At 37.0% G+C, this 17,425-nt stretch overlaps 3 protein-coding genes across 3 annotated transcripts; 2 read left to right on the top strand and 1 right to left on the bottom strand.

The window, feature by feature from the left end:
• The first annotated feature begins 5,575 nt into the window (after positions 1-5,575).
• On the top strand, positions 5,576-8,046 carry LOC134669828 (pyridoxine/pyridoxamine 5'-phosphate oxidase-like). The gene is made up of 5 exons (XM_063527449.1): positions 5,576-5,884; positions 6,102-6,258; positions 6,844-6,943; positions 7,268-7,527; positions 7,779-8,046. The coding sequence occupies exons 1-5, from the start codon at positions 5,803-5,805 to the stop codon at positions 7,942-7,944; spliced, it is 765 nt and encodes a 254-aa protein (XP_063383519.1). The 5' UTR covers positions 5,576-5,802; the 3' UTR covers positions 7,945-8,046.
• Positions 8,047-8,303: 257 nt separating this feature from the next.
• Positions 8,304-10,151, bottom strand: LOC134670411 (histidine protein methyltransferase 1 homolog). The gene is made up of 3 exons (XM_063528256.1): positions 9,734-10,151; positions 9,380-9,543; positions 8,304-8,779 (listed from the first exon to the last, which is right to left on the bottom strand). Exons 1-3 carry the CDS (start codon positions 10,029-10,031, stop codon positions 8,381-8,383), a joined length of 861 nt encoding a protein of 286 aa, XP_063384326.1. The 5' UTR covers positions 10,032-10,151; the 3' UTR covers positions 8,304-8,380.
• A 401-nt stretch (positions 10,152-10,552) lies between these two features.
• LOC134670381 (proteasome activator complex subunit 3) lies at positions 10,553-17,425 on the top strand. Its single transcript, XM_063528207.1, has 5 exons — positions 10,553-10,713; positions 11,017-11,154; positions 11,851-12,069; positions 12,910-13,125; positions 14,060-17,425. The coding sequence occupies exons 1-5, from the start codon at positions 10,693-10,695 to the stop codon at positions 14,201-14,203; spliced, it is 738 nt and encodes a 245-aa protein (XP_063384277.1). The 5' UTR covers positions 10,553-10,692; the 3' UTR covers positions 14,204-17,425.

The raw sequence follows: 17,425 nt of genomic DNA, 5'->3' as shown, positions 1-17,425 counted from the left end.
ACTGGCGACCGGCGATGGCGTTCGGCGCGGCACGCGTCGCGCGTGGCGACACGCGACCCGGCACGGGGTTTCGTCTAAAGGGCCTCATACATGGTACGATTAATCGCTTCGACAAATCGGACGAAAATCGTTGCGATCGATCGCTTCGAAATTGCCAGCCACACAAGAAGCAATTGATCGTTTCGATCGAACCATACACGAAGCAATTGATCGTTACGATCGATCATTTACTCGTTGGACATGGAATGGCCGTTGCGTGCGTCGCCTTCGTCAAGAATGAAACAAAAATCAAATCGTTGATCGCAAAGAGCCACACAAATTCGATGCGTCGTTACGATATTCATGATTGCACGGGTTTTTGCTGCGATATCCAATATCGTCTTCGATCAAGTAAATCGTTTACGATATTGAAATACACTATCGATGGGTCGTTTCGAATGGTTTGTAACGATGGATCGCAAAGATAAATCTTACCGTGTATGGGGCCCTTTATGGCTAATTTACATAGGTGTGACGAGTTAGGTGTTCGATTTTTTTCTACGTTAAGTATATTAAGTGGGACACCACAACTGACTAACAAAAAAAAAAGTATATTAAAATGAGGTAGACGACAGGCGTCAGAATGCTCGCCACTGTCAGAGGTAATAGTAGGGTGTCATCTATTGGGCATTTTAGATTAAGAACTTAGACTTAGGTCATTTACTATGTCAGGTACGTGGATTTTTAATAGGTATCGCAATTTATTATGATGGAATGCAATCTCGATCTCGCAATTTCAAGATCTCGCACGAATATTCGAGATTCAATCTCGTTGATAGTAAATCTCGATTTTAGCAATCTCGGTCGAGATCTTGATTAATATTTTCGAGATCTCGAACGAGATTGAAAGATTGATCCGTGTGAATTGCTTTATTTTAGTAATCTTTTTGACCTTATGTTCATGTTGTTCAGGCAGTGCTATTGTATGCGGCCGGCTTGAGCTGACGTTAAAAGCACTGTGGCGCGCTCTGTGCGGAAAAATCAGACGAACTGACGTACCCTGTCACAATTATTTACAATTTTTGCTCGCTTACCCTACAATTTTTTGTAAGTTGCTGACTGCTTGTCAAAAATATCAACTGAGCATGTTACTGCCTCTGCTTACAATTTTGAAGGATTAAAAATAATTAATACCACTTTTTCATAATAAAATGCAAATTAGAGCAACATACATATTATTTGTTTTTTTTTTTATAAAAGTAGTTTTTTTATTAAATGTTGATTAATTTGTTGATCTTCAAAATAAAACATGACGTACTTTAAATAAGTAGTAAGTACACATGGAATTCATAAAGATTTTTACTCAAAATAACATATTTTTAATTACTTTCTCAAATCTCGATCTCGTCGAGATTAATCTCGATCTCGAAAGTGTGACGGTCGAGATCTCGAAACACCCTATCTCGATTCAGATTTTTCGTGCGAGATCTCGAATCGCCAATCTTGGTGCGAGATTGCATTCCCTAGATGCAAGGTTACGTACGCGTGGCGACACGCGACCGGCACGGGGTTTCGTCTAATGGCCAATTTACATCAGGTGTGACGAGTTAGGTGTTCCATGTACCGCTATTGACTACATTTTAAGTTATTTCTTGTTACCATTAGCGAATTTTTTGTCACAATTTGCCGCCCCTAAATATCTTGCCGCCCTAGGCCCGGCCTACTGTGCATTAGGGCAAATCCGCCACTGCAAGCGATAGGACTTTTGTCTTAATATGCTAATGGCTCATTTACATATTTCAGGTGTGACGATTTTTAGGTGTACATATTGCAATTTTTTCGCTGGGTTTTAATAATGATGTGGATTGTGGGATTGCGTACGCGTGGCGACACGCGACCGCCATCGGCACGGGGTTTGGGTTTAATTTAAGTAAGTACATAGGTAGGTGTGATAAGATTGAGGTGTTCAATTTAGGTATAACAGTTTTTCTAAGTTACAAATGATTTAAGTACAGATTTCTATTAGGTCCAGGTGACCGTAAGTTGTCACATACATGCTCTATCATGTACCTAGTTGAGCTGATCTATGGGCTACATGTGGTAAATATACGTCTTACTTCCACAAGGGACCACATGATGTCATGGCGGATAACTGAGTACCTAAGTACCTAGTTACCTACAAAAGTTTAACGTATGCATGTCGATGTCGCCATCTTCGGTCACCGCCATGTCTTTTACTTTACCTTACCTCACTAAAAATTAAACGACATGCTCAGCTTGTCAATATTTCATTGCGGAGTAGGTATAGTCATCACTTTGATTTTAAAGTTCCTACTTAGTTATGCAATTTGTACATTGCTAGTTATGCATAATATACCTATCTAGATGCGTATAGGCACCGAATGTAGACTAGATAGAGGGAATACTACACAGCGCAATGAGATTTTGGCGCATGTCCAGTTTTGTACAAATGTCCGTTTAATTTTAATAGCAATGGCGTTTCAACAAGAACCATAGTGTCATTCATAATCTTGGCGACTCGTGCATATTGTTAGATCCACAACTTTCTGAATAAGTGTAGCCCTATTCATCCTTCCAAGGAATTCTCTCATTTTATAGATTAATACCACGACGCGCTGTAGGGAACGTAGCACATCAATTTATAAGCACGCGGTCGGTTTCTGCGATAGACGCAATGTGAATGAATGCAATCACGAAATGTAAAGGCACAGTGGTCAAGGATGGTCCATAACAAGCCATCGCCATAGTCTACAGGGTGCTGTATACAATGGCGCACAACTAAGCCATCAGTTGATGTCTATAGTGGTGCGCAATTGGGAAGTTGACGATTATTATGACAATTCAAGGGAATAGGTATATCATCCCTGTTCCTGTTCTCTGTGTTCCTGAGGGCCTACCGCGAACCACGTTCGACGTGTTACCTCTCTGTCGCAATTTTAAATTCGTACGTAAGTGTGACAAGGAGGCAACATATCGAAGGTGATTTGCGGTAGGCCCTCTGTTCACACAGACGTCCATGGCAGTGGATTGGCATGGCCCCTCGTTAGCCACTGTATACTGGGGCCTTTAGGAAAATGACAATGCGCTTAAGTACCACTGAGGTTGCCGCGTAAAACAATAAACGGTCATTAGATCATTTAAAATCAATCATGTGCGCTGCGCATAAAACAACCTGGGTCTCCGCAGTAAATGTTTAGTCTATGCTGCAGCCAAACCGAACCTATAGAACCACAGGTGTAGTGCATGTGTGCTTGTACTCGCAACGTGACTTTATCTTAATAGCGTCGGCGCACGCGCTTACTATTTAAATGCTGACATCACCCGCGTTATTCCGATTGGTAGACGTGCATAATCGAGTCGAATAGGTATAGTTAGACCGTAAAAAGTCTGCAGCGATTTTGATACCTAGCCCATGTAGTGCACGTGTCATTTTAAACGTCAAACTTCTATGGAATTATGACGTATAAATAACACTTACACTGCGTGGGATATGAAATCCGCTGCAGACTTTTATTGGTGCGACTATAGGTACTCGGGTGAACTTGTATACATGATGATAGACGTGGGGTTGTCATGCGTCAGGATTCCCCTGACTCTCTAAATAATTTATTACCTATAATAAATTTTCAAAATGGCGGAGGCTTCGGGGTTCGCGAAGCCTACAGCATACTATTCTTCATTTGGAACTTTTGGGAGCTGTACATATCATAATAATATATACTGTATTAAATTACTGTGCGCCACATAATGAAAAGGAACACACATTATCAACCAGGACTCCTCAAGGAATCCCATCAGACCTTTGATGTTGAGTAGGACCCTGGGGGAGAGCGCTTATTGGAGATCCGAGATGTTTTGTGCTGTTTGTAGCCACTCCGCTGCATTCCAGCGCAACTTGAGAGGCCATCTCTTCTGTCTCGATAGTCATGCACTTGGCATAGGATCTGCACCGCCTGAATTTGTATTATTATTGAAGGTTTCTATCAACAATCCAAATACGAATTTAAAGGTCACGTAACGCTGGCCAACGCCAGAATTCAACTCTCACGCTCTCTCTATAGGTAGTAAGTTAGTAACACGCCGCCGTCGCATCTCTCGCCGCCTAATGTATTGACACTGCGCATAAATTTGTTCGCGTCGGCCTCCGCGCCGGCACTTCAAAGCTACCGCCTACAGCAATGGTGTGTGACCGTAGTTTAGGTAATGATACCCCGGCGTGTTGTGTGCAATTAAGAGGTTTTTAACAACTGATGACTTCAACATTTCCTGGTCTACGTTATTTTTTTCACCGTCAAATGTACTAACAGTTTTAAACGATTCACGGTTAAGGATGACTCACGTTACACCGGGCCGTGTCCGACCCGTAGCTTCCGGCGCATGGCCTATACTATGGCGCATGGCGCATCGTTTTCTATGAAAAGCATCACGTGATCGCCTGTCATGTCATAGAAAAGTAAGCGCCGGAAGCTCCGGCCCGGACACGGCCCGATCTAATGTGAGTCATCCGTTAGTTTCACTACTAAGACTTTATTTTATTTTATTTATTTTATTTTATTTATTCAGAACACATACAGTCATATAAGATACATATGTTAGAGGTGCGTAATACGCACATAAATCTTAATACTAAAAAGACCTGACTTATCGAGACTTATCGGGAGCTCGAACGAAAACGATACAAAACACATATATATATATATAGGTACAAAATGTAGGTAATCACAGGTACAAAAATCTTAGAATGCAGTTTTGTTTCTTTTTAAAAATAAAGAAATGTCGAGCCAGCTTAAAGGATTTAAGGTAGTTTCCCTCCAGGGCTCGACTTGTGTTTCCACGCTGTATATCCCGGTCGATGTAAGTTTCGTCGAACGTACTGTTTTCAATTTGTTACTCAAAACAGGCCTCGACATAGTGTTTATCATTAAATCAAATAAGAAACAGACGTTTAAACAATACGCGAAATTCCTTTCTCGCAGCGATATCTCATTGAAAGTTGCATTGCTAATAAATGAAATCAGGCGTTAAAATGGTTCCATATACCTAGTTGTTCCGGGATTTACAGAGAAGTACCTACATCACTTCCCTAATTTCAATATAAACCTTTACCTAATAACTAGCACTAAGTCTCATTTTAAAACGACGTTCTGCAATTAACATGGACCTGAACATTCAAGAAATTGTAAATTGTGTTGTAGTTTTGTATGTAAACTTCTCCTCCCTCTAATTTCTTTTTATAACAATTTTTAGAAACGAAAACGAAGTTTCACGTAAGTACTTGAAACTAATGTAATTTTAAAATGAGAGCGTAACTTAGGTTGTATTAGTATGTATTATATTATATTAGATTGTATAAAAGTTATCGCGGTTGCTAAACTCTACCTAAAGGTAAGTACCTAACCTAACAGTTAACACCCTAAAATTCTAAACACTTCAAAGAATTAATTTTCGCGCGGATCCTGATAAACTTTTTTTATTCAGTGTTGCCATGAAATTGACTTGTGTTAACTTTTTCTCCGGCGTTTTTAAGGTTAACTGAAACAAGCTTAATAAGTTTTGACAACTATAGCGAAGGTAGGAAAGATTTTTATGGTCGATTGTTTTCATTATCTTATCGCATTATCAATGTTTTAAAATTATCTTATTGTTTTTCTTAATGAGCGTCATTTCAATCTAAGCTTCTATCCACGGATGTTGTTGACATACTTTACTAGAAAGAGAAGTTTTAATTGAATTTATTCTCGCGGGTGGTACTCAAGAGTTAACAGTAAAATAATTACATTTACTGTATCTTTAAATGAACGGATGGGAAGATTGTTAGCTAGACCTTTTCTATTATTCTTGCCGGGTACGCCAAGTTTTCGCAAGATGAGCATCGACATTGGAGGTAAGTAATTAATTAAACAAAACACAATCATGCACATTAATTTATAACTTTCTAGACGTGAGATTGACTTTTAACTGGCTTAATATGAGCTACGATTTTAATTATTAAGTAGGTAATATAAACCCAGTTCAATTGAGTGATGTGGTCTGTAATTTTATTACTTTAAAATTGATAACAGAATGTTACCATTAAATTATTAAATGTTACTTTTTTAAAGGAATGAGAATCAAATACAAGGACAAGGATGAGACGTTTCTGGAAAAACACCTGGTCTCAAAGGAGCCTTTTGGTCAATTTAAGGCTTGGTTTGAAGAGGCCTGCACTAAAAAGGAAATCCTTGAGCCAAACGCTATGTGCTTAGCCACTGTGTCACCGTAAGTTATCATTTTTGTTTATTATCTTTTATAAATATGTAGAGGAATACAATTTAATCTTAGAACATAGTCCTACAAAACTCATTTTTGAATTATGTGGCACTATGTTCCTATTTCTTTTTACTTTTTTTTTACAAACATACAGACATTTACTATTGGTTTTTTCGGAGGCCAAGATTCTCTTTGGATCGCTGAGCTAAAATCGTTAGTTACATTTAATACATACTGAACTGTATGTAGCAAGCTGTAATGTTTTCTTAATTTTTTTTTTTGTTTTGCTCTTATTAGTTTCACATTTAATCCTCTAAAGACTTCAGGTACTTAAACCGTAATTAACTTTCTTGCCTGCTTATTCAGGCATGAAATTGAATCTGAATTAGCTACAACCTTTGATCATAAAGACCTTGAAAAGACTTACCACTGAAAGGAGTTACTAAGAAGTTCTAAGCTAAATCTAAACAATTTGTAGGTTTATAACAAAGTAAGGTTTAATGTTTTAGTGTGTTTGTTTGGTAAACTTTTTCTTTGGTAAACTTAACAGGTAAGACTGTATTTAAAATGTTTTTTTTTTGTATCTTGTTACAGGCAAGGTTTTCCTTCGGCTAGATTTGTTTTACTGAAAGGCTATGGAAAGGAGGGCTTCAAGTTTTTCACCAACTATGAAAGTAGAAAAGCTAGAGAATTGGTAAGAGTGGTACCTTTTCCTCTAATGTGAATTTGTTCCGAGGTTTTTTCCTTCTTATTTATTTCATAATACCATTACATCAGATTTGTTGGGCTATGTCAATTTACACAGATAAGGGGCTATTCATAAATTACGTCATTTCAAATTAGGGGGGGGGTCTGGACATCGGATGATGGTAGGAGGAAACGGGGTCATTCGAAGCATGATTTTTGTATGATTTTAGGGGGGGGGGGGTCAAAAATCGATGACGTAATTTATGGACAGCCCCTAAGATAAAAAATATCAATATTCAAGCCATTTGATATAAGTATTAACATTTTACAGGATCTCAATCCAAATGTAGCGGCAACCTTTTACTGGGAAGTCCTAAACAGATCCATAAGGATCGAAGGTCAAGTAGAAAAGCTGTCGGAAGAGGAATCAACAACATACTTCCATTCCCGGCCGGTCCCAAGCCAGATTGCAGCCTGCGCTAGTCATCAGAGCACTCCGATAGAGTCGAGGGATGTGCTGTGCGAGCGAGAGAGTGTATTGGAGGCTCAGTACCTGATACCTGAAAAGGAAGTTCCTAAGCCAAGCTATTGGTAAGCTACAATTTTTGTTTCTCATTATGAGAAAACAACACAACCTACATAAGTTATGGAGCCAGCAATACTTAAAACTGACAACCTCAGATTTGGAAGCAATTATAAAAAAACCCCATCATTCAAAAAGTGTATGTATAAACAAAAGCTCCTTTAGTTTAGATTTTGCGAGATTGCATGTTACATTACAGTATTTCATAGGGCAGCAGTAAGTCAGCTATCCTAGCTTAAATATATGTTACTTGTTACAGGGGTGGCTACATCATTCGTCCGCGAGCTGTAGAGTTCTGGCAGGGCCAAAGGGACCGTCTCCATGACAGGATCAAGTTCCGGAAGCCAAATGTAGGCGAACAGCCAGACGGGAAGCTACTCCATGAGGGGGAGGATGGATGGGTTTATGAGAGACTCTCACCATAAGTTTCTACTGAAAATGTGAAATTATGCATTTTTTTGTTTCTTTCATTATGTAATTCGTGAGCAAATTATATCAGCTTAGTGAAGTAATTATAAGCTAGTACAGCCTGGCGAAAAAGAGTAGAAATTAAAAAGTGGCAACACTGTAGTGTCATCCCGTTCTCTTATATATATTGATTTGAAAGGGACGACACTATAGTGTTGCCACTTTTTAATTTCTACTCTTTTTTGCCAGGCTGTAAATTTGTTATTATTTAAGTTTCAAGCACATTTAATAAATTTTATAATGATTTTTTATAAAGATCAATTTAATGTAGGTTAATGTAGGTATGGATATTATGGATAAGAAAGTCTTCCAATAATAATTATAATAATTTTTATTTACAATGTTGATGTTTTACACTGCTTTTGTTATACTTAAATTATAAATAAATAAATGTCATGTCTTCTTCGTCAGTTTTAAAATTTCCCTAAGTATTCCTCCTGTGCTTTTCCAACAGACTTTGCTTTCCAAAAGCCCATTTTTCTTTATACTTGTTTCAAACTGCCTTGTGCCACCGCCCACTCCAAAATAGCAGGTTTTAGCAGCCACATACACTTCTCCGTCTTTACTTAATCTTTTTACAAAGATATCAATTAGCTTATCATAATTTGTGGTGTTATAAATAGTCTCAGATGTCAATATGAGGTCAAAAACTTCAGTATCATCTAGTTTATTATTGAATGAGGCCCAGTCGCCAGAGTAGAATTTACATTTACTTATGTCCAGTGCTTTTTCATTTTCTTCAATGTTAAGTAAAACATTAGGTATTGTAACACATTCTAGTATTTCCTTGTTCTGAAACAAAAACAACATACAGAATGCGACACTGATTGGTCGAATTTATTTGTTGCCCACCATAATCATCCACACAAGTAAAATGTGAGACTGTGACAAGGACAGACAAGCTTTTGCTGCTACTCCTACTGAAAGATACTAAGACCATCCTGTTCAGTCACCTACCCCCCACCTTTTATGCCAGATCCAGTTATATAAGTACTATAGTTCGTTTTTTTTAGCATTAGAAATAAGGTTGTAACAATCTTGATGTGTCTTTTAATTGAAAAACACATTTTTTTTTTCTTTTTTTTTATTATGCATGGGTTTACTCATGGCCACATACTAGCCGAGGCGTAGACGTGGCCTACGATGGAGCGAGCTCGCCCAGAAGGTGCCTGTTCACTCTTGATTTGAAAATAAGTTACGGCAAATATGTAACAATTATGAATCTAATACAATCATTTATATTCTTCTGCTTTCATAAGTAAAAGTTATTGATTTTTAAAAAGCGTTTTCCAATTAAAAGACTTGTCAAGATCACTTACCCTCTTTAAGTTCTTTCTAATGCTAAAAAATACAAACTATAGATTCATGCTTTGCACTAGGTTTTATACTTACATAATCCTGAAATGTCACTAAAGCATCCTTTAAAAAAGTGTAAATGCCAAGAATACCAGCACCACAGCCAAGATCCAATACTTTCTTATTTTCAAATTGGATATCAGTGTCATAGTCAAGATATTCTATTAAATCATATGTGCATTCCCATATTTTAAGACCACCTGTAAAAAAAAGTAAACAAAATGACTTCAAATCTTAAAAACCAATACCAAGGGATCAAACCCTACTGTTTTTTCTTGTGTAGTATAATCCAATTGGATTCCACTTTGAAATTCTCTTATTATATTAGTAATGAATGAATACTGAATAGAATGATCTAATAGATATTAAATTTAAAAGTATTAAACCCACCTTCGTATTTACCGGCAACTAGGTCTTTGTGCTCTTTCTCTGCTAATTCAACAGCATTTTTGAACTCATTATCCCCAGTGTACATTTTGTTGAGTGCCTCCGAAGCCACCACATGACCGATCTCCACTTCTCCGCAGGCGAACATCCTAGCGTGCCCAAGGAGGTCCTCAATATCATCTATTTGTTTGTTTGGTGTGACTTCTTCACATTGTAACCAAACAATTTCTTCATTTGATTCTTCTATTTTATCTTTCGTAGCATCTCCATCATTGGAAAAGTTGAATTTGAAAGTGGACATTGTTGTGGCTGTATTTTGTTAAATATTAACTAGAAATATTTCATTGTAATCAGAATAATATAGAAATTAATTAATTAGGGAGATATTGGGAACGAGCGACAGAGATACAAGAAACCGACACCATAGACACCACGTGTATTTGACAATCTCTCACTGTCATTTTTATCGATTTGACTTTTGTTTTGACTGGACACATTATGGCAACACTTGCCTGTATGTTCGAGAAATTTTTTAAAACGTTGAAATTATTTTCTGTATTCAGTTGTATTGGTTGCGTTCATGGAAAAGTATATTTTTGTTAATTTGTACGAAGAGTTTTAACGGCAATGTCACAAAAGTCATGAATGGCACAAAAAATAAAAAAAATATAAGAATATAATTTGTATTAACGTCTGCCCATTTCACCATCCTTTAATTTCCATATAATGTCTTCACATAAAGATGTGGAACTGGAAAGGCTTTTAGATTCGGTAGGATGCATATTATTATAATTGATTAGGAGCCATTAACATTGAACGCAGCTAAAACCAAACCAAATTCAATTCATGGTTTGTAGTGACGAATTGTTGAATTAGCTATTATATTTAGTGGAATTCTACGCCTTTAGATACAATAAGTGAATCGAATAAGTTGTATTCTAGTAATAAATATCGATAGAATAATGACGGACGTTGCGAAAAAGGTAAACTGTTCCACTTAGCAGCGTTATTTGTTTGACACGAGTTAGGGACAATGAAGTGTGCGTGACCTTACACTTTCCGAGTAAAGTACGTCTAAATATAACCGTAGTGTGATTTCGTGCCACCTGTGGCTAAATTACAAAGTTTAGAGTATCCCTAAAGCTATTTCTTGAATGTTAGGACAGTAGTATGGTGTGTATGGAAGTCAACATAACCTCTATTGTCGGCCATCGGAGTTGTTTCGATACGCGTGTCGAGTAGGCCGCCTGCACTTAATCTCTTTACTTCTACTTGCAATGTTTCAGGTGCAGGAGTACAAAGATTCTCTCAAGCAGAAGGCCGAGCATTTAATAATAAAAGGCTTCCCCGAGAAGATAGTGAAGTTGAATGAACTTCTCGAAACGTCAAATTTCCAAAATCGAGATTTCGCTGATGTTCATCAGGTATGTGTATAAAATTGTATTACCCTTAGGGTTGCAATCAGAATACCGAAAATCGATTTACCTAATGTTGAATCTTCAATGCTTGTTTCACATATTAAAAAAATACCTAATGATCAATTAACCTAAGCTTATAACCAGAGCTCGGATAGGGTGAGCTATTTGCCTTATATATGACATAAGACATGTCAAATTATAAGGCAAATAGCTCACCCTATCCGAGCTCTGCTTATAACACCTAATGAACGAATTTATTACCTTTTGCACATTTCACCTACAATTGGTTTACCTAAGCTCAAAAGTTGAAAGATCTAATTTTTTTTTTTTTTTTTTAAAGAGCTAATCATAAAAAATTAATTAAACTCTGTAAGCATGTTGATATGTAACGCAAAAGACTATTTCAGTGCGGCAAGAGCAAAATGTGGTTAAATCTAGTATTGTAACTTCGCTGCTGCCTTTAAAACAAGTAAATAAAATAAATCATCTACATATTAATAATTCCTTTTATGTTTTACTATAAAAAATTGTAATTTTTTTAATATAGCTTCCAAATCAGTGTTCTAAAAGTTGGTTCACCCATATGATATTGCGAAACTGTGTGATTGCTTGTATTATTGAATATAAAAAATATTTCTTCATGGTTAATATTGACATTTTAGCTTTGAACTCAAAATTTCTAACACCATCTCATCTTTCCAGGACCTAAACATTCCAGTACCCCCGCCAGCTGCCTCCCAAAATGAACCACAAGCCAAGAGACCCAGAGTGGACTCCTCAGAGACATCCAGTCACTCGACCCTCGACGGAACTAGAGTGTATGCGCTGCCAAATGGCTCCGTTCCATGTAACAAGCCTCTCAGCGACCTCATACATCTTGTTAAACCACACATTCGGGAACTCGTTGAAGACTCCAATTTGGTAAGTGAAAATACTACTGTTGTTTTAAAGGTAGATATTCAAAGAAGGGAGAGATAGAGAGATATTGTATAGAATTATTTACATGTTTCTTCATTATTAACTGATTCCATAGTTATGTCTCTAATATACCAATACATTTTTCTATGCAATTCACTGATTGCATTTGGCTTAAGAAAAAATATAAGTTGATATTTACATTTATGATTTTACTCTGTTGGTGTTTCATAATGAAATAACTGTATAAGGTTATTGCATGATTCATTGTTGTAGGATAAGGAAAATTACAATTACCTACGTTTGTACTTTTTTACTACTGTTTTCCCATATTACGATCATATTCAAAGGAAATGTTACACATTTATTCATATTGATTTCTTTGATATGTAAGCTTGTTCAAGTTTCTAAATAGCAAATTCATGCCAATATGAAAATGAAAGTAATTCTCTTTCTGTTTAGACGACAATGGTTTCACTCACTTAGTCGCTATTGGCGACATGTTTTATGCCCGTCGGGGGTCCTTCCTCAGGCTCAAGTGTTCGTGTGAATTCAAGTGAGTGAAACCATTGTCCGTTTTGTTTAAAATATGTCTCAAGAAAGTTTAATTTCGATGAACTCTCTGTCTGTTTGTTACCTACCTCTTGCTGCTTAAGTCCTCGTACGCGGTACGCGGATCCGCGTACTACAACCTATACTACACATTTGACCTGGAGCCAGTTCTTCCCCGCAGTCCTTTTTATGTCGTCGTCCCAACGCATCTGGGTTCTAATTTGAGGACCTTCATTGGTTATATTTATATATTTAGATATTTAACTTCATTCATGTTAATTTTTCCGTTTCCAGTTGAAAATGTGGATCTCCTTCATGATCCCAAAGATCGAAGACGGCAACAACTTCGGCGTGTCAATACAAGAGGACACGTTAGCGGAGATACAGTCGGTCGAATCCGAGGCCGCGGCATTCTTCGACCAGATCTCGCGGTACTTCATCTCGAGGGCGAAGATCGTCTCCAAAGTGGCCAAGTATCCACATATTGATGACTATAGAAGAGCTGTTAGAGTGAGTAGTTTGTTTTGTACAATATTGTTACTATACAGTAAGTCGGTCGAGATGGAGGCGGCGGCGTTTTTCGACCAGATCTCGTATTTAGCGAGGATCGTGTCCAAAGTGGCGAAGTATCCATTGATGACTATAGAAGAGCTGTTAGTGTGAGTAGTTTTGTACAATATTTATTATATTTAATACAAGAGCACGCGTTAGCGGAGATACAGTTGGTCGAATCCGAGGCCGCGGCATTCTTCGACCAGGTCTCGCGGTACTTCATCTCCAGGGCGAAGATCGTCTCCAAAGTGGCCAAGTATCCACATATTGATGACTATAGAAGAGCTGTTAGAGTGAGTAGTTTGTTTTGTACAATATTGTTACTATACAGTAAGTCGGTCGAGATGGAGGCGGCGGCGTTTTTCGACCAGATCTCGTATTTAGCGAGGATCGTGTCCAAAGTGGCGAAGTATCCATTGATGACTATAGAAGAGCTGTTAGAGTGAGTAGTTTTGTACAATATTTATTATATTTAATACAAGAGCACGCGTTAGCGGAGATACAGTTGGTCGAATCCGAGGCCGCGGCATTCTTCGACCAGATCTCGCGGTAATTCATCTCCAGGGCTAAGATCGTCTCCAAAGTGGCCAAGTATCTACACATTGATGACTATTTGACTATAGAAGAGTCACAAATAAGTCGAAAGTGACACTTTTTGAATTTACCTTTTCTACATTTTTTTTAAATGTATTTATCTAAGGCACACACACATACATAATCAATTTTAAAGTTACTCGCCAAACAAGTGATATTGTTATATTGTTTGTCACAAAATTCATGGAACTCATAAAATTTTGTGCTCAAACCCCGGGTTAGCGGCATGTTGCAAGTGACCCTAAGTCATAACTCCGCTAATTGCAAAGAAAATTCTAGAAGGAACCTATTATTTCAGGAACTGGACGAGAAGGAATACCTGTCCCTGTGGCTGGTGATGTGCGAGATCCGCAACCGCTACTGCTCGCTCCACGACATCGTCATCAAGAACCTCGAGAAGATTAAGAAACCACGCTCCTCGAACGCCGAGAGCCTGTACTAAACGTAAATAGGTGCACACGTTTTGTATGACGTTTTTTGAACGGTTATTCAGCGTGTAATGTTTCCTATAATATTTTGCAACTCCAAAAAAGGGCTGATTTAGAACGCGCGATCTCGCATGCGATTTTAGTTATTGCGGACTGTGGATTACGTCCAATTTGACCGACCGATCAAAACCCGCAATGGTATGAAACTCGCATGCGAGTTCTCGCATCGTCTATATCAGCCGAATGTCATGAAAGACAAACATTTTATTTTGCTCAGAGTATGAAACATTCCCTATATGTTTTTCTCTGGCTTCAATATTTTGCTTACCCCATCTAACCCTATGAAACATGTTTTTGTACAATGACATTCCTTCGTGTCATTTTGTCTCACTCAGTGAGTAAAATCACATGTTTTTCTCTGTTTTATAAGCAGCAAAGTACTCTTGTTCGAGCTGCTGGTCAAAAACAATTTGCAAAATTTGCAATATGCTAAACTAGTCCATTCTAATATTGTATATTGGAAATCTAAGAATAAGAAAATCTAACTGTCAAGTCAAATTTAAATGTACCTTATTTGCATAATAAACGCAATTATTATTTTTCTGTTTAATTACTTTTCTGTAGTGAAAGACGCAACATGAATGTTTGGGGTAGTAATTAAAAAATGAATGAATAAGATTTTTTTCAGGACAAGTCCCATATTATGTTAGTAGCAACTTAGGTACATACTAAGAATGCAACGTCAATTACATGAGTAATCAGATTTGCAAAAATCATACTGTAGGAAACATTACATGATAATGTAAAAAAAGGGTTATATAAAACCATTTAGTCACATAATGTAATGATGCAAGATTTTCAATCTAATATCAAGCCGTCTTATTTTTTATTCACTGATTTGCCTTTCAGTACAAATTGACATTATTTTTACCGCTCAAAACAATAATTATACTTAATTAACTGTACTATAATTATACAGTAAAATTCTGGACCCTTTCGCCAAGTAACCATCCAAAATTTTGTAAGGGTTGCTCACCCAAGGGGTGTAGAATACTATCTCTGTCTGCTGGCTGTATCTCTTGAACTAAATACAGTTGAAATTTTAAGTGAAAAATAGGGTCCCGAAATATGAATTCGACGATTTTTTGTGTAGTATGATAACATGAAACCCTCAGTTGTGTATAACGTGGTTCTACAAAACAATAATTATACACCTACTTAACTTTACTTTATTTATATAGTAAAATTCTGCACCGATTTCGGTAAGTATCCCTTACAAAATTATTGCATAGTTATCTCTGCAATAATTTTATTATTGCAAATGCAAAGAGTTACCTCAACAATAATTTTGTAAGGGTTGCTCACCCAAATGGTGCAGAATTCTACTATCTCTTTGTATGTCTGCTGGCTGTATTTCTTGAACTTAATATAGTTGAAATTATGAGTGAAAAAAGGGTCCGTAAATATGAATTCGACGATTTTTTGTGTTGTATGATAATATGGAACCCTCAATTATATGTGATACAAACACTTGGCTGGTTATTATATTTTGGAACGAAACAATTTTAAACTGTTAAATCTACCCTTTTATTTAATAAAGAAAGGACGCATAGCACGTGATATTTCGTATATTGCTGCCCGCGCGCAGTGTCATTGAACCCCGTCATCATCGACGAGACAGCAATATAATTACGCGCGTGCGATAGAGATACGAACAGGCGGAGCAATGTACGAAATTCCTTGTGCTATGCGTCCTTTCTTTAGCAATAGATTAATGACATCAGTAGACTTATTTCCTTAAGTACGCCAATAGTCAGACTAACTGCACCTACTTTCAAGCTACAGTATGGAGGTGCCACTATAACATAACAGTCAAATTGCCATGAAAATATGTGACAATCCTCACTCTGCCGCTACAAAATCGGTGCAGAGTTTGCTTAGACGGGCTAAGTATTTCAATTAATGTAATTTTACTATGTATATATTAAGATTCTACCAGAGTGAATAAAAAAATAGATGCTTGTGGTACAGTAGTAAAATTTGACAAATTGTCTGTATTAATCTTAGTATTTCTGATTTCTCGTACCTATATAGGTATGATCGCTATAGGCCTATTCAATACTTGTACCAGTGACGCTTTAAACCCTAAACCTCTCTAAATCTTAAGTAGCATATTATAAAAATCGAAATAACTACGTATGTTATTTTTAGATCTATTTTGGGAAAGTGCGTTTAATATTTGGAATTGCTAAAGATAGTTTTTTTATTTTGATCTGCTGATAAAAATGTCTAACGGTAAAACCTGTACATTATATTTTAATTAGAATGCCTGACCAGGAATATAATTAAAATCACGCGCCATGTTGCGAAAATTCACTGGAACAATTTTTTACATACTACACTGTACTATCACCCTATACCACAGAATAATGAACGAACCGTACCGAAAGGAAACTTCCTACAAAACCGAAGTTTGACAGCGGTTCAGGGTCGAATCATGCTGTCCCTTTCTAATATATGGCACTATCCCTTTCGGCTATTTAGTTGTCAAAAATCAAGTGAATCTTATCTGTGGTCGTGCACGCCAAAGGAAGTCAAGTGGTGCCAACCCTAATAATTGCTCGGAGCAATGCTGAGTCGAGCGGAGCCGAGTTTGGCCGAAGTCAGGAGTTTCGCACCCTTGCCTATACATGAGAATAACAGCGCCCTCTGATGTTCAATTGATCATATATTACTAGTCAGGCATTAAGCACCATCGTCGACAAGGAAATATCGATTTTCGAAGTTTTCCTTTAGTCATTTTTCACGGAAGATTTTTTTTTCGAATATATAAACATCACGTTGTAGGACATCTTTAGGATTTTCATTAACAAACGTTATTATTAAACTCATTACGTATTTCGTACGTAGTTATTTTAATATTCCAAATTTTGCTACATACAACAGTAAAACGCATCTTCACAAGCCTCCATACCATACATTCGACCCATCACCTATTCTGTAAGTTCAAACGTACCGTCGACATCAAATATATGTATACATTTTTCGCCTAATACCAACGATATAAAGCTCAAAATTGTATACATATTTTTGGGATCATTTCCCATTTTCATTTGAAGTGCCTGTGTTATAAAAGGATTGTAGAGATCCGAGCACTGACGTGATATGTCGAGCCGATAGTCTCATTAATTTAAATATGTACCCAATACCAATAAATATACATTTCTAAATATGTA

Source organism: Cydia fagiglandana, chromosome 13 (genome assembly GCF_963556715.1).
Source record: "Cydia fagiglandana chromosome 13, ilCydFagi1.1, whole genome shotgun sequence".
Taxonomy (NCBI): Eukaryota; Metazoa; Arthropoda; class Insecta; order Lepidoptera; family Tortricidae; genus Cydia; species Cydia fagiglandana.
This window is presented reverse-complemented; position numbering and strand designations above follow the sequence as displayed.

What these genes read in the sequence shown, in the direction of transcription:
- LOC134669828 (XM_063527449.1), top strand. Translation starts at nt 5,803, where the DNA reads ATGGGAAGATTGTTAGCTAGACCTTTTCTATTATTCTTGCCGGGTACG. An exon ending in TGCTTAGCCACTGTGTCACC is followed by an intron (nt 6,259 to 6,843) that starts GTAAGTTATCAT and finishes ATCTTGTTACAG; the next exon opens with GCAAGGTTTTCCTTCGGCTA. An exon ending in GTAGAAAAGCTAGAGAATTG is followed by an intron (nt 6,944 to 7,267) that starts GTAAGAGTGGTA and finishes AACATTTTACAG; the next exon opens with GATCTCAATCCAAATGTAGC.
- LOC134670411 (XM_063528256.1), bottom strand. Translation starts at nt 10,031, where the DNA reads ATGTCCACTTTCAAATTCAACTTTTCCAATGATGGAGATGCTACGAAA. An exon ending in AGTTGCCGGTAAATACGAAG is followed by an intron (nt 9,544 to 9,733) that starts GTGGGTTTAATA and finishes TTTTTTTTACAG; the next exon opens with GTGGTCTTAAAATATGGGAA. An exon ending in TAGTGACATTTCAGGATTAT is followed by an intron (nt 8,780 to 9,379) that starts GTAAGTATAAAA and finishes TTTTTGTTTCAG; the next exon opens with AACAAGGAAATACTAGAATG.
- LOC134670381 (XM_063528207.1), top strand. Translation starts at nt 10,693, where the DNA reads ATGACGGACGTTGCGAAAAAG. An exon ending in TGACGGACGTTGCGAAAAAG is followed by an intron (nt 10,714 to 11,016) that starts GTAAACTGTTCC and finishes GCAATGTTTCAG; the next exon opens with GTGCAGGAGTACAAAGATTC. An exon ending in TCGTTGAAGACTCCAATTTG is followed by an intron (nt 12,070 to 12,909) that starts GTAAGTGAAAAT and finishes TTCCGTTTCCAG; the next exon opens with TTGAAAATGTGGATCTCCTT.